At 30.5% G+C, this 16,326-nt stretch overlaps 1 protein-coding gene across 2 annotated transcripts; it reads right to left on the bottom strand.

Annotated features, from left to right (window-relative positions):
• Window positions 1–8,467: 8,467 nt before the first annotated feature.
• LOC141677560 (pentatricopeptide repeat-containing protein At4g16390, chloroplastic) lies at window positions 8,468–13,416 on the bottom strand. 2 transcript variants are annotated; one of them, XR_012557463.1, is made up of 2 exons: window positions 11,206–13,414; window positions 8,468–8,730 (listed from the first exon to the last, which is right to left on the bottom strand). XR_012557463.1 is itself a non-coding variant. In XM_074483554.1 (2 exons), exons 1-2 carry the CDS (start codon window positions 13,282–13,284, stop codon window positions 8,653–8,655), a joined length of 2,085 nt encoding a protein of 694 aa, XP_074339655.1. In that variant the 5' UTR covers window positions 13,285–13,416; the 3' UTR covers window positions 8,468–8,652. The 2 variants fall into 2 exon arrangements, 1 of the variants encoding a protein (XP_074339655.1); XM_074483554.1 differs by having other exon boundaries at window positions 11,278–13,416.
• Window positions 13,417–16,326: the final 2,910 nt, after the last annotated feature.

Raw genomic sequence — 16,326 nt, 5'->3', positions numbered from 1 at the left:
AAACAGTCTAAAATCTCCAAAATAATATTAAATCTCCAAAATGTCTAAACCAAATATATAAATGCTGAAATCTCTAATAAGTAATTAAGTCTAAATAATGATAGAAGTCTGAAATCCTAAGAACGAAATAAAGGGAGCTCTCCATTCACACAGTCCCAGATCCCCCTAAGCACCTGCCAGAAAAAGAATACGGCATGAGCCAAACGCCCAGTACGGATTTGGAATACAATTTATAAAACAAAAGATCATAAATAAATAATCGGCAATTTATAATAAAATAACAATTTTAAAAATAAGTAAGGCTGAAACAACGAGGGGTTATGATATTTCATACCGAGATCAGAACAGATACAAATACACACATCATAGGGTACCTAATGTGTGTAACAAAATGGATAACGTGTACGGCATATACAACGTCACCATAAATCAAATCACAAATCAAACTCTGGGTGCACCCACGTATCCTGAAACAAATATCAAATGCGCAAAAGCTCCTCCCAAGAGCTAACAGAAGGATACGCCGTGACCAATCACACTGTCACGGAAGTGTCATGTCACTGGTGCCACAATGACATGGCTGTAGTACCTCTACAGTTGGTTAACTCGGTATACCCTATATCTCTAAGGGTTCAAATAAAAATAATCTCGCAAATTTAAAATCAACTGAGACAATTAATTTAAATTTCCAAAACAGAGGGTGTCATAGATAAATTTTGAAAACCGCATAAACAGATATTTAAAATTTCCAAATCAATTTTAAAATAATTTTCGGAAGTCAGGAAAAAGTCAAATCAAATTTTATTAAATGAGCATGATACAGAAGAACTGAACGAATCAAATATTTTTAAATGCCAAGAGGAGTAGCGCTGAATAAAAAGGGGACATAATCCGTACCTTAAAAATCGCAACTAAAATCCCTAACAATATCCGCAACCGATCCGCTAATCCCCGCTCCTGATTTAATAATAAATATATAGTTTATGATTAATATACATTCCTTTTATACTTTTTTTTAATAATAAATTAACCTTTCCCGATAGCTACACATTCAGGGACAACTTGGTTGCTGATTTAGTAGTTATAATATCTTTGTACATTCATTACCATATTTAACCAAAACTCATATTAACGTAAAATAATATATTAAACAAAATGAAGAACATAATTCAGTTATCAAGTATATAAGACCTGGTACGTTTGTCAATATGTTTTTAAATCAGTGAAATATTAAAGCAAAGATTTAAATATTTAAACAACACCACATTAATCACCAAAACATATATTTATAAAATCTAGCTTATTAACCTAATTAATAACATGACACCCAAATACCAGATTTATAATCAATACTAAGTCTCCTAAAGAAAACTAATCAAATCACGAGCTTATATTATATAAAATATAATAAGATAATTCGACCTTAATACAAGCACACGCAAACTGATTTTCAAACCGTATTACCATAGCATAATAAAAGCATAATATAATAATAACAAAATTCATAGGTACAATTTATTTGAATTATAATTATATTAAAATTTAAAACTTGGTTCAACATGCTAACAATCTACATCCTCAAGTTTATCAAATGATGTCGGTTCATTATTTTGATACATAAAAAGAAAATACATAATCTCTAACCCTTTTAAATATATTAAAATAAATCACTATCATTATTATGCCAAATATGCAAAATCTACTGTTAAACCTATTTAAGATAATAGGGTTTGTAACCGAGAAAAAAAAATATTACTTGAACAAAATTATTACTTAATCGAGGTCCAACTGTATATAGAAAATCAATATATACACCATGCACATAATAAATATTATATTAATAATGATACTGATGGTTACAACTTGAATTCACTGACTTCACATGCTATACATGAACATGAATAACATGAGCAAAATAATATACACCATTAGTATTGGTATGAAAGTGTGCGGTAGTTACCTGTACTATTTTACTTGATTTTTTTTTCTGCCTCCCCACGACTGCTAGTAATCGGTGATTCTCTACATTCCCTTCGCCGCCTCTCTACTCCCTCGAATATTTTAGGGCTTTTAATGATAAAACGCAAGGGAGTATATATAGATTTTATAATAACTTCCTTTTCCTAATATAATTACTAATTCTTTTCCTAATCATATTATTATTATTTATTTATTTATTATTATTATTATTATGTAAAATTCACGTATATTACATCAAAACTCTTTAATACTCCCATAACATCTACAATCAATCTTGACGTTAGACACTTTGCGTGGAAAAAAATTACTTGAAAATTTTAAAAAAAGGATTGTGTCCTCAAAACCTGTTGCGAATTCTGGAAATTTTGTACCACCGTTTGCTTGTGCAATAACAAATAATTTACTCAGATCCACAAATTCAAATTTTTGGGTAGATATCATAACATCATCATCAACAGGATCTACAGTTGTCGTATGTGAGAAATTAATTATTAACCTAGAGGAAACATGTTTTAGTATTCCAAGAGCTTTTTTGGTGTAAAAAATAGAAAACACGTATACGCCACCCTCCATTATCTTATCATAATGCATTTTTCCAGTAATCTGGATATATGTAATCATGTACATGATAATCCTACATAAACAAACAATGGTGAAGAAGTGGTTAAACATAGCAAACATTTTATAAACAAATTGATATTTAAATATAATTTATGTAACTATTATAAGTTAAAAAAATATAGATTTTACATTATCATCCAGCAGAATGAGGTTATATTTCTTGATGACATCGCTTGCGGTAGAAGAATTTGGAACCGAAGGCCACATTCGAGTTACTCTTGCTTTAATTTTCCAGGTAGTTCTAGAGAGGTCGAGAGAAGATAGTTGATCGGACATTGTTGCTAAAAATCTGGAAAATTGTATATTCAGCGCATTAGTTCGAATCAATTCAACTTTTAACTACATGATAGATACATAAAAAACCATGAGAAAATTGAAAATCAGAAATAGTTGAGTATTATTACGTTTGTGTAGTGGTTGCTAATTGTTAGTAGGAAGATGTGATTTTGTGTGAAAGGATGAACATGGTTTATATATGTGATTGAGACATAATTAGTGGGAGGAATTGATGTATGTATAGAAAAATCAGCACTTAATAATTGTTTCCATGATTCAAATAATAAATTAGTGATTTTCTAATCATAAAAGAATCAATTATAGCATGAATTATGGACATGTATGACATTATTTGGATTATTGATTTTGTAAATCATAAAAAGAATCAATTAGAACTATATCTATATTTTTGCAGGGTGTAATTTGCTAATAAATAATTTATATGACTATTTACTCTTATTGATTCATGTAATATATTAATCGCTACCAAATTATTGTTGAGGATATTAAATCTCAATAAAAATATTAAATGTAATATATATATGGAGTAATATGTTGAGGATATTAGTTTTTAAGGATATAAAATTAATGTTAAAAAAATCAAACATATTAAATGATTAATTGGTAAATTTTATTTTATAAAATTAGAGAATAATTGTGATCAACAAGATTGATGATGCATTCCTTATTTGTTTGAAGAATAAGGTGTCATTGCTGTTATCAATCTTCTTGTCATGGTAGTTACCATGTTGGTTGCACGTCAAATCTGTTGGATAGTAAGTTGGGTTACCCGGAACCCATGGATAGTGGATGGAGTATCCGATTAAGTATAGTATTTTTTATACTGCCACATTGAAATCAGCTGAACCCATAGGTTGCAATTGGGTCAATATGGTTATTATGGATAATCCAGCTGAATTTTTCATGACCAAAAAGGGCAAGCAAATGATTTAGCAAAGTAAAATAATGAAGGGTATTTAAAGTAATTTATAAATCTTAGTGCTAGTAAAAAGTAAGAAAAGCACAAAGTCAGCCAAAATTACTCTGTCAATGAGAGTCGACCCCCAAACCCTAGTTAGCCGCCTCAAAAATATTCAGATCTACTCCTTCTTCTTCATTAATTAAGCCCTCTTCCTTTTCCCAAAATCACTTCCATCTTCTTCTCCCCCATCTAATAATCAGTTTTTTATTTTTCTTTCAATAATCATCCTTATTTTGTAAGGATTACTATTGTACCCAATCTTTTTGGGTATTTTGTTTGTCCTCCTTTTGAAGTGGTTATTTGTCCTCCTTTTGGAGTGGTCCGTATGTTTTTTATATTTTTGACTTGTTGGTTTGTATCGTTGAGAATGATTCAATTGGTGTTTCGGGGAATCTTGAAAGCTCGCATCGAGTCTGAATCGGTGGTGAAAATCGCAAAAGCTCACCTTTCACAATGGAAGATTGTTCATATTACGAGGGCATCTGTACCTCCAATCACTTCTGAACATTGAATTACAACTGGAATTAATTGTGTGAAATTGTGATGCTACTGATTTTGGAGATGGTGTAGGATGGATTTATTGGAAAACTATTGTAATCTTTTTCAGTTTAAAGAATATTTATATTCTGTATGTTAAGCGATCTGGAAACAAAACGACTATTCATTTAGCTCGTTTATTTGTTTGTCAACCTGATCGTATCACCAGTTTTGGGGTTTGTCCAAGTTGGATTAAGTCTTTTTGATGAAATGCATAATATTTTGGCAAAAAAAAAAAGAAAAGCACAAAGTCATCAATCATGATTCTCAATAATGATACAATTATATCCTAAAACAAAAAGATAACATATAATTCAAATATCTATTTAAAGAGAGTTCAAATTTTGAATATTAAAGTTAAAAAGGTAACTTATAATTAAAGATTCCATTTAATACTCATAAAAAGGTAATCAATTATTAGTCATTAATACCATATAACTCATAACCATATTTAAAAGATCCCATTTCATAAAAATCAAAGATAAAAACACTAAACAACTCGTCTATCTAAATCATATTTGGAAAGAATTCAATTTCAAATTTGAAGGATACAACTCATAATTATTAAAATTATTGCAAATTAATACTCTCCACAATCATACTTGCAAATACTAAATAATCAATCTAAGTATATTAAATACTAAAAATATAAATTGAAAATATTGAAATATTTACAAAAATAATGGTCAAAGTATAATTTATACAAAAACAATTTTTGATATTATTTTAAAAATAAATCTCCAAAAACATTTACTACACATTGAGATTAGGATTTTGGAAGGTCAAACGCTAGGGTTATATCAAGAACACAATTAAATCATAATAATTATGGAAGATCAAAGACTAGGGTTTAATAACAACTTGGTGAGCACATCAAGAAATACATCAAGAGCACATATCACCAATTAATACCAAATATAAACATATGAATTAAAATCAACACAAAAAAAGAACGAATAATATAAGAATTACTAAGACATACATGTACGGCAAACAATACAAATTATATGAACTATCTACATTTGTGCTAACGTAAATAAATAAATTATAAAAACATACAGATTAAAACGAGAAAAGCAAATGTGAATCAGAGTTGGCAATTTAGTCATATATTACAGAAGTATATTAAGACATATAAATATATGCATATGAATAATAAAATTGAGAGGTTTAAAGTAGAAAAAATGACATATATGACTTGTTTTCAGAATTTTTTAACAAAACTAACCGCATTAGAAAAGTTGGCCAATTATGGCCTTTTTAATACCCTTTTATTGATTGCGTAATATTCTCTGCTCTTTGCTTCTGGGGAAAGAGAAAAAGAAAGGTGAAAAACTAAAAACTATCACATGTGATGTCAGATGACTAGTGCAGTCTAATGTTCTAATAATAAGCTCACGCATTCAATGAATGCTTATCAGAGTAGAATACGCATTCAAAGAATGCTTAACTAATATAATACTTCGACCCCATTTGCGTATTCGGTAAAATTATATAAATATAATATAGATTACTCTTATGACAAATGCGTAATATGTATTACCCTATTCTCGAATGCCTATCCCGCCGGTTAAAGTTGGCCACTTTTTTGAAACCGGCTAATTTTGTCATTCTCTTATTAAAAATGGGCTATTTTTGTCACTCACCTTTACGTACCTGGTAGGCGAATTTTTGTACTACATACATGGATTGGTTATTAAAATTAGAAGTATCAAAGTTTGAAAGAACTAACCACTAAAAACATAATGTACCTGTGCCAGCTACGATGCTTAGTGTTAATGTAAATCAGCAAACAAAAATAAACACACACTTTACAAATAACCGAAAATAAAATATTGCAAACAAAACCAGAACTGGCAGCAGCGGCGCGGGCACCGGAAAACCGATTAGCCATTGTCGTCCTGGCTCCATGACATCTGTGCTCTATTATCCCAAGACTACGAGAGAGAGGATAGATCCAAAATTGGTTTGATTTGTATATAATGTTATAAATATATATTTTTAAATGATATAAAATAATAATAAAAATATTATATTATATATAAATATCTAATACAAGAAATAATTATTTTAATAAAAATAAATATAAATAATAATTAAGAAATCATTTGTTAATCAAGTTAAAGTAGAATCATTTTTTTATAAAATATTGAAATATATTAGTTTGATTTAAAATATTATTGAATAGATAATTTTTTTATCTTATAAAATAAGAAACACATTTAGATTATATTAAAGTGTAAATATTACATGTGTTTTATTTATTTTAAAAAATTTAGAGTACATCAATCCAATAAAACATAAAAATAAGGAAAAAATATAATAATAATAATATAATAATAATAATAATAACAATAATAAAACTATTATAATTTCAAATTGAATGCAAATTTAATAAAATACATTATATACTATATTTATTTAATTTAATATAATACTTAATAATCTGTATAACAAACACAATAAGTAATTAATTAAAAAATTAAAGTATAATTACACATTCTTAAATGATATCAAATAATATTAAAAATATTATATGTAATACAAGTAATAATTATTTTAATATAAATAATTCTAAGAATTAACAAATTATTTGTTAATCAGGTTAAAGTTGATCATTTTTTAAAAAATAATTGGAATTGATAAGTTTGAATAAAAAAAAATTAAAAAGATCATTTCAATTTTTATCATATAAAATAAGAAACACATTTATATTTGGATATAAATATTAGAGGCGTTTTGTTTTATTTTGTAAAAGAGAATATTACAGTTTGTTTTTTTAAAAAATTTAGAGTACATGAATTTTATAAAACATAAAAAAGGAAGAAATATAATAATACTCATAAAAAAAATTCTAATTCAAAATTAAAAAACAAACTATTTAAATAAATTTAAAAGTATTGTGACGAAAAAAATGTAAAGAATTTTTTAAAAAGTCATTATAGAATCAAAAAATTATGAAATATTGTCACAGACACTTCAAGATGCAAACTCTAACCGATTGTCCTTAAAAAAATTTAGAGTACATCAATCCAATAAAATATAAAAACGAGGAAGAAATATAATAATAATAATAATAATAATAATAATAAAATTATTACAATTTAAAGTTAAAATACAAAACTAATAAAATATATTATATACTATATGTATTTCATCTATTCTAATATTCTATTTTAATTCTTAATAATCTATATGAAAAAACAAAATACGGAAATTAAACTATAATTACATATTCTTAAATGATATAAAATTATATTAAAAATATTTTACATATAATACAAGCAATAACTATCTTAATAAAAGTAAATCTAAGTAAGAATTAACAAGGTATTTATTAAATGGTTTAAATTAGATCATTTTAAATAAAATGGAATGTATAAGTTTGTGTTTTAAAAAATTTAGAGCACGAATCTTATAAAATTCAAGGAAAAATTACAGTTTGTCCTTTAAAAAATTTAATGCACATGAATCAGATAAAACATCAAAATTAGGAAAAAAAATATGATAATAATAAAAATTATTACAATTCAAAATTGAAATAACAATCTAATAAAATATATTTAAAAGTATTATGACAATTAAGTGTAAAGTATTTTTTCAAAATCATTACTAGAATCGACAAATTATAAAATATTATAACAAACACTGTAAGATGCAAATCCAAATAACTTTCTAATTTTTGATCAAATTCCCCAAAATTAAGAAAAAAAAATATATAAATAAAAAATATTTACGTAAATATATTATATGATATGATTAAAATATTATATTTACAAATTTATAATGTGAAAAAAAAATCAAAAAATACAAATAAAATAAATTATAACATATATGTTATATTTAGGTTATTAATGTCAAATATAAGAATACAATAATAGCTATATATATATATATATAAATTATAATTTTTTAAAAAATACATTATTCATGAAAAATAAAAAAATTATTTAGAAAATAAAATAATCATAAAAAAAATTAGTTAAATAATAAATAAATATTTCAAAAAACAAATTATATAAAAAAATAATAATCATCCTGAGCATAAATCAATAAGTAATGGAGTAGAACTTACATACCATACTTAATTAACTAGATTAAAAAAAATTACAAATCTATTACCAGATGTTGCTGAATATGTTATTTTATCAGCTACAGCCTACAGGTCATTTAGGCTAAACAATGGTAGACTAAAGGTGACTTTGACATTCTCTTGGAAGCCAGAGCTCTGCTGCTTGTAGCATTTTGCATTTGCCTCACTTTTCCCATTTCTCTTCAGGGTGAACAGTATTAGCTTGAGCACGGAACGCAGGAAGCATGGAATTGACAATCACCTGAGATGGGACATAATGAGTAACATCAACATAATATTACATTTTGTATAAAGACATTTATTAAGCCTAAAAACATGTTATCTATAATCTTTACAAGGCGCCCAACTAGCATTAAGACGTGCAAAACCCAAAGATGAACACCATACCTCAGAAAGTTAACAAGATGCAATAAAAAACAAATGCACACATAGAATGTAATAGAAAAAAAAGATTCCATAGATTATTTATTCACTAATAGTAAATGGGATATGGTGTACACAAGCACTTATTTGTAACTGGCACAAATGTATATCTATGTTATGCCTTCCAGAAACAGCAAATACGTGATTATTTGCTATTCACCATAAAATTACAAAATATCATTTTTGAGGTGGTCCCGCGAGCACAAAATTTATTACTGAGAATATCCCAAATCTTGTTACATTTGGAAGTTGGTAAAAATCATAAAACATTATAAGAGGCATCTTCACATTCTCCAATTAAACATAGGAAAAAGGCATCTTGACATTACAGCTCTCAATAGAACACTGGAAAATCAAATTAGTAAAGCAGGAGATTTAATATATAACCATGATGAAGGATATCCTAGGTGACAGATACAAAAACTTTATCCATATTTTAAAAAGTTTCCATTTGACAGATCAATATTATTGTTCAGGATCAGGATACATAAAGGTCATCCCCAAATCGACAATTTAGCCACTACAATTATTATCTTTTTACATCCTTTCCCAGCCCAGATCCCTCCTTCCCCTCGAAATAGAATAAAAATTCATAATATAAAAAGTAGAAGATAAATTTACTACAAGATAACTCAAATCTACAACACTAAAAATATAAGACCTCGTTCCTGTCCCACATCAATATATATAGAGCATTCAGTTTAGTGTATAAGCTTAGGTAATACAAAAAGGTACACTAACAATTCATGATCTTCTGTGACCATGTCTTGGACTTACCACCAAGCTATTGCATTTTGGATTCGAATTCAATGTTAGACCCGATTTCAACATTAGACCAGATCTTTGATAGAGACTCGGGATTTGGCCTAACTTATCATATATTGTATGGTTCGGAAGTGGGCATACATAGCCAGCTTGTATTATCCCGCAATAGCTAGAGAGGCTTCAATTTGGGACTATTGGCTACCCCCTTCATATTAGGAATTTTTAAGTTAGCGAGTTTGTTTGACCTAGTCGTGGGCATCGTGGATTACTCGAATTGTTGCATTTGGACCAGCTTACTTCGATGATAATAATAATTTCCCCAATGCCAGGTTCAGCTCTCCTAGAACCTTTAAGTTTTAATTCGACCAGGGACCCCATAAGAGAAGAAAAAGTTGTAGAGGGCCTCGCCAAGATATTAAACCCGGGGCCTCGCTGGAAAAATTCTATCCGGAAATATATTTAACCCTCCCTTGCACTTCAACTTACATGAGATTTGTTTTCCTCGTTGATATAGCAAGACTAGTCCTGTTTTTGCTTTTGCATGGTTATATTCTCTTATTTATTTCTTTCAATTTTGTTTCTAATTTCTTTTTTAACATTGACCCAGTTTCGCCATTTATTTGCTTAGACTAGATTTTGAGGACAGAATTCTTTTAAGGAGATAGATTGTAACGACCGGTATTTTCACGATGTATTTATATGAATAAAATACAGTTGTGTGTTATAATTACGGATTATGTGGATTTATGAATATAAAATATTAAGTTATATTATTTTGAGGCTTATGTGCAATTTCTGTGAAATAGTAACAAGGAACGGGCAAAGTCTCGTTCCAGTGTAATGAGTCAGTGAAAAGATTTAAGTTTTGATTGTCGGGCCGTCAGGTCAAACGGGACTCATTATTCAAAGGATGAATTTATCATATAAAGGACAAGTTTATTTATCATATAACTTGAGTATGACGCAGGGGTTATTTTGTCTGACACTAGTTTTTTTTAAAAAAAATTGGTCTCTATGAAAAAAAGCACCCTTTAGGATTCCAATAATGGGGTCTCATCTGCCAAATTTTGTGCATAATTGATTTGTTTAGTTCTAGATTTACATTCAAGAATACAATCCTAGGGGGGAATTGAGGGATAGATACGAAGCTAAGATATCTGTTTCTTAAATATTACAATCAACTGAAAGTAGACTTTTTGTGAATTAAAAGATTAAATAGCATTGGAGGAGTAATTATAATCACTGGCATTGTATACCGTAGTAGAGGAAACTGAAGAAAGGAACTTTCAATCCTATAATTACAACAACATTTTTTACACCAGGGGCAGATGGAATATTTTGTATAGTAGCACCAGCAGATATTAATAGTGGTACTTGAAAGAACTAATATATTAAAACTCTTTAATTTAGTAACCTCTTTTTAAGCCAATACAAATGCTTCTGAAGCATAATAGTCACTTATTAAAGCATAAAAACTACCTACTCAAAAGCTATATTTAAATTTTTTTTTTATATATGGAAATCATACCATTCTGAAGATTTAGCGCTCATCAACGTAATTGAAATTTTAACTAAGCACGGCATCTTAAGCAGCAACTACCTCCTGGGAGTGTCTAGATCTCAACCATGACATAGCTGCAACCTTTGTTGTCAAAAACCAGCCTGCCTTATCTGGATCCTCGTGAAATGGAGCGTTAAGTTCCTTTAGATGTTCCTCGAATACACCCGCCAAACCTTTGTCAGAATATTTGTGTTTTCCATGTCCAGTATTTATTCCTAAAAGTGATGGAAGTTCCTCTCCGGACTCGATGGATCTAGACAAGTCATTTATCCATACATGCAGTGCAGTCAGAGCTGCCCCGAGGGAAAGACTCTTCAAATGTAAAGACCACTGCGTTGAAGTTTTGAACTGTATATCTGTGTATATCTCAAGTGAAAGTCCCAAGTCCAACAAATCACAAGCTTTCTCTAAAAGGTCAAGGTTGACACAGAGATCAATTAAGCAATTACAGTATGCTTTCTTCACATCATTACCAACAGAACCAAGGAGCTCACCAGCATGATTTTTAAAGTTGTTTCCTTCACTATCATCACCCTCAACCAGAAGTTTCACAACATAACCAAGCTTTGGATTAGCTTTCTCAAGACATACTGTTAGCTTGCCAAGATCCTCTTTTGCTGTTTGGGTCATCACATTAAGAAGACAACCACAAAAACGCTCATCCGGAGCAATGTCTAGTTGTAAAAGTCGATCAAATGTTTTTACAACTTCCTCTGTCTGGTTTGCTTTTCCATAGCATTGAATGAGTGAGGTTAGAACAAATATATTAGGCTGAAAACCTGCTTCCAACATTTCATTCAGTGCAGTCTCTGCTTCCGACACTTTCCCACTGCAGGAATATATTGTAACTAACGAAGAAAACGTCCAGCTATCGGGCTTGCAGTTCTCGGACCTTTTCATGTCCTCAAATATGTCAGCAGCTACGTCAATAAAGCCTATATCAGCACACATAGCTAAAAGGGTATTGTATAATACACTATTCAACTCCATTCCCTTTTCTCTCATTTCTTTATATACAACGACAGCATCATCACCATAGCGAGCTCTACCGTAGGCCCGAATTAGGGCAGCATAGGTTGCCCAACTTGGAGTAAAACCATTACGAATCATCTCCTTGTGTATAGTTTTTGCCTGCCACGGCCTCTTTGCTCTTCCCATGGCATCTATTAATGTATTATACAAAAAAATGTTTGGCTTGACGCCAAGAGCCTTCATCTCCTCATACACATTCAAACAACCATCAAAATTCCCCGACTTCCCATATATCTTAATCACTGTCGCAAATGTAACAGCATCAATACGCCAATTCTCCGTTCTTGCACGATCATACAAATTTAACGCCATATCAACATTTCCGGCTCGTCCATAAGCATCAATCATGACTGAATAAGTAACCTCATCCGGTTGACACCCAAAAGAACCCATCTTCTCAAACCACTCCACAGCCTTTCTAGGCAAAGAACACAACCTAGCACAACTAATCATAGTCGAAAACGTAACATTATCCGGCTTAACCCCCGAATGAAGCATCAAATCAAACAACTTCTCAGCCCCACCTATATCCTTAGATTTCCTAAATACCTTCAAAGTCACATTATACAAAACAACCTCTCTATTGAACTTAACCCTCTTTCGAAAATAATCAAGAACAATAGGAGCTGTTTGGGAATTGGACATGTTATTAATAATAAAAACACCATCCTGTTCAACAAATTTATCCCCTAAAGAATCCAACACATTAACAACATCTTGTTCATTTGGTTTACAAAAATCCAAAGAATGAGCAACAGTAACAAGAGAAGAGTACCTGGAATCAAATGATTTCTGTCTAAGCAAAGAAGCTTTTGGATTATTGGGATTGAGCCAGATGTTGGTTTTGGGTAAAGGTGCAGTCTTTGATGAATCTTGGGAAGAAACATGAGTGATTTGGAGTGAAATTTTAGAGTTTTTGAAACAACAAGATGGGAAAGGAGTGAAAGGGAGTGAGTTGGAGAGGGGAAAGGTGTCACGAGAGAGTAAAGTAGATGAAAGGAGATTATAAGCCATTGCAACCACGACCCCCCTTTCTTTCCGAGCTCTCTGGCTTTTAGGGAGAGATGAGCAAGACCTTATCAGTTATTCAATTTCAGTGCTGTTTGTACAGTAAAAACACCAATCTATGTCATTCAACTTTTTCATGCACAATACTCGCGATATTTGACATTCAACTCAACTACAATCAATGTTAAATTCAATTTAATAGTAATCTAATTAATGCGATGTTTATTATGTATTCATGATTTATTTTCAACTCGATTTCATATGATTTGTCCCCCAACTTTTGTGAAAATTTCTCGAATTTTCGTAGAAGTTATAAGATCTAATCGCGATATTGGATCTTTTCTGCCTTTATTGGATATCTTGTTTGTTCGTAAAGTATGGAACGACTTACACATTGATAATGACTTATATATTTCGCGTGATTTTTCACCCTTCGGGTCTTGTCATGGATTAATCGAGTAATGGTTTACACTAAATTGCCAAGTACTTTTTAGCCTTAACAATGGTTAATTATAGCATGATTGTTGTTCATGGGACCTAATCGGGATAATTTTTATGTAAAAGCTACTAATTAACCTAAATATAGGCTAATTATAAGCAACAATACACTAATTGGTCCTAATTGGCCCATGAGGATGCCTGTGGAGTCCCTGTTCATTCGCGGTGTTGGTACCTGATTCCTCGAATGTTTTTATTAGAGTTACTTAGTCGGCCTAGGGATAAACTTCCACACTCGTGTTCGTGACGGGCCTTAGAGTGTTCGTGATAGGCTTTGAACTTTATAAATAATTCCTTAATTTTTGTCCATCTTCTAAGATTTTCCTTCCAAGCTCTAACCTTTTTACTAATTTTAATGATTAGTTTAATCAATTCTTGGTTAAGATTAATCGATGAGGTTTTGCTTTTCTTAAGCTTGCGCCAACAATTAACCTTACATTCAACTTCATTGCTAAGTATTAGTTTATTTATTGTGACCATAAGTGTCAATTAATGAATATTCGTTCTAAATTCTCGATCATGCTCTAGACTCTCATATTAAGGAGGTGTCTTGAACCACCAATCTTGAAGTAGGTAGGCCCAGATCATGCCAAGGGGCCATTCTGGTCGGCTTAAGCCCTTAAATGGATACTAACAGTTTGTCTCTGTTTTCCAAACACTAGATTCTTAATCAAGAATCCAGTATTGAGTTGTTGGGCTTCTTGGCTTTAACGTGGAAGATTGAATGTCAAACCTTTGTCTATATGATAGAATTTCATAATTTCTAGTCATCTCACAATACCATAGATTGCTAATAGAAACCCTAAAGAAATATTGTTGTATGGAACAAATCTGTTACAATAGGGTCCATGGCAACGTTTATTAAAAAATCAGTCGTGGCATTTAGTCTCGTTGCCATAAGGGCTTTATGGTAACGAATTTGGGACCATATTGCAACAGAGTAAATGTGGCACCCCGAAATCCGGGGTCAGGGATCTAGGAGGTCACGCCATCTTGAATCCTGTATAACACTTATCTTGCACCACAATATATATATACTCACACATTTAGGACCCCACACTTATCAACACACACACACACTTATAGGTTATTTTCTTGGAAACGAACCATTCATTAATAGAGTATATCAATCCACAAGGTGATAATTATTACAATCCCAAAAGTGATTAAGTCTTACCGCGGAAATAACCTTTAAGTAAGGTTAGTCCGTCGGCCAAATATACGTTTCTTGTTTATTATCTTACATAAGTCATACTTGTAAATAAGCCGGACTAAAAATAACTGAAAACCAATCCAGGTTATTCGGTCTACCTGAGGTACAACACCAAACATCCTATAAAACAGCTGACCGTTTCCTACCCGTTTCCTGGCCATGAATTTCATGATAGGCATCTTGATTCACTGTTGTATTGTGTCAATTTAAGAAAACAAGTGTGAGCTATAATGCCCAGCATAATAATGTACAGTATGAAAAGACTGTATGATAAATTCATGTATAATTCCATATACGATAGATATGTTTATTCAAAAATAGTTTTTCCTCGGTGATACACACCTTCTTTCGAAAACAATTCTTTTGCGGACTTATGATCCTGCAAATACCTTAATGGTAAACCCAGCACCTAGGCTTGGGTTACAGTATTGCATCACGATTCAAATTGGAAGAATTTAGGACATTCACTGGAGCCCCCGAGATACGATGATCATTCGTATAATAGTAATTGTAACCTTTCTAATAGTAGAAGAACGATTCCTTTTTGTTGTCGGTTATCACCCTGGACGCATTCGGGCCTTTTCTGGCCCATCCCTCTCATGTACACACTTCACGTCTATCCCTCTCAAGACACGGTTTTGCGTCCATCCCTCTCAGGTACACATACTCCATATTTCATCGGTATATAAGATACCTTCTCATGTGGTAGTGAATTGGTAGTCTCCCCATTCCACGAAGTACTGGAGTCTACCCCTCCTTGTCCTTGTAAGAATCTAATAATATATCTGGAACTTATATTGTTCCCCAAGCATATTGCTTGTTGATATGTGCACTTTTATTTGTATGTATATATATGTACTTCCGAGAATTTTCGGAGGAAGTACCAAGATAATGTGAGTTGACACCGTTGTCAACAGATAAATATATAAGGGGGAGTTTCTTTTGAAACTATATTCAAAATATTTAAAATATATCGAGATAATATTCTTCGATAATCTGAAAGTATTCGAATGACTTTCTGAAACTCAAAAAGTATTTTAAAATAGGTTTTATGATTTTTAAATCATATTAAATCATTTACAAATATTTAATAATTAAAGAATAATTATTAAATAATTAAACATCGAATAATTACATTTTAAAATAATATTTGAAATAATATTTCTCAACTAATTTATGTTTGAATAATTAAAGTAATCCTTAATAATATACTTAATTGAGTTTCAGATAATAATCGTTGGAGAATACTCCTCTTATATTAAATGAATAACTGAAATAATCTTCATTATTCGAATAATAAAATATAGTTGAGGGAATACGATCTTTGAAAATTATTT

This window comes from Apium graveolens, chromosome 8, assembly GCF_009905375.1.
Source record: "Apium graveolens cultivar Ventura chromosome 8, ASM990537v1, whole genome shotgun sequence".
In the NCBI taxonomy this organism is placed as follows: Eukaryota; Viridiplantae; Streptophyta; class Magnoliopsida; order Apiales; family Apiaceae; genus Apium; species Apium graveolens.
This window is presented reverse-complemented; position numbering and strand designations above follow the sequence as displayed.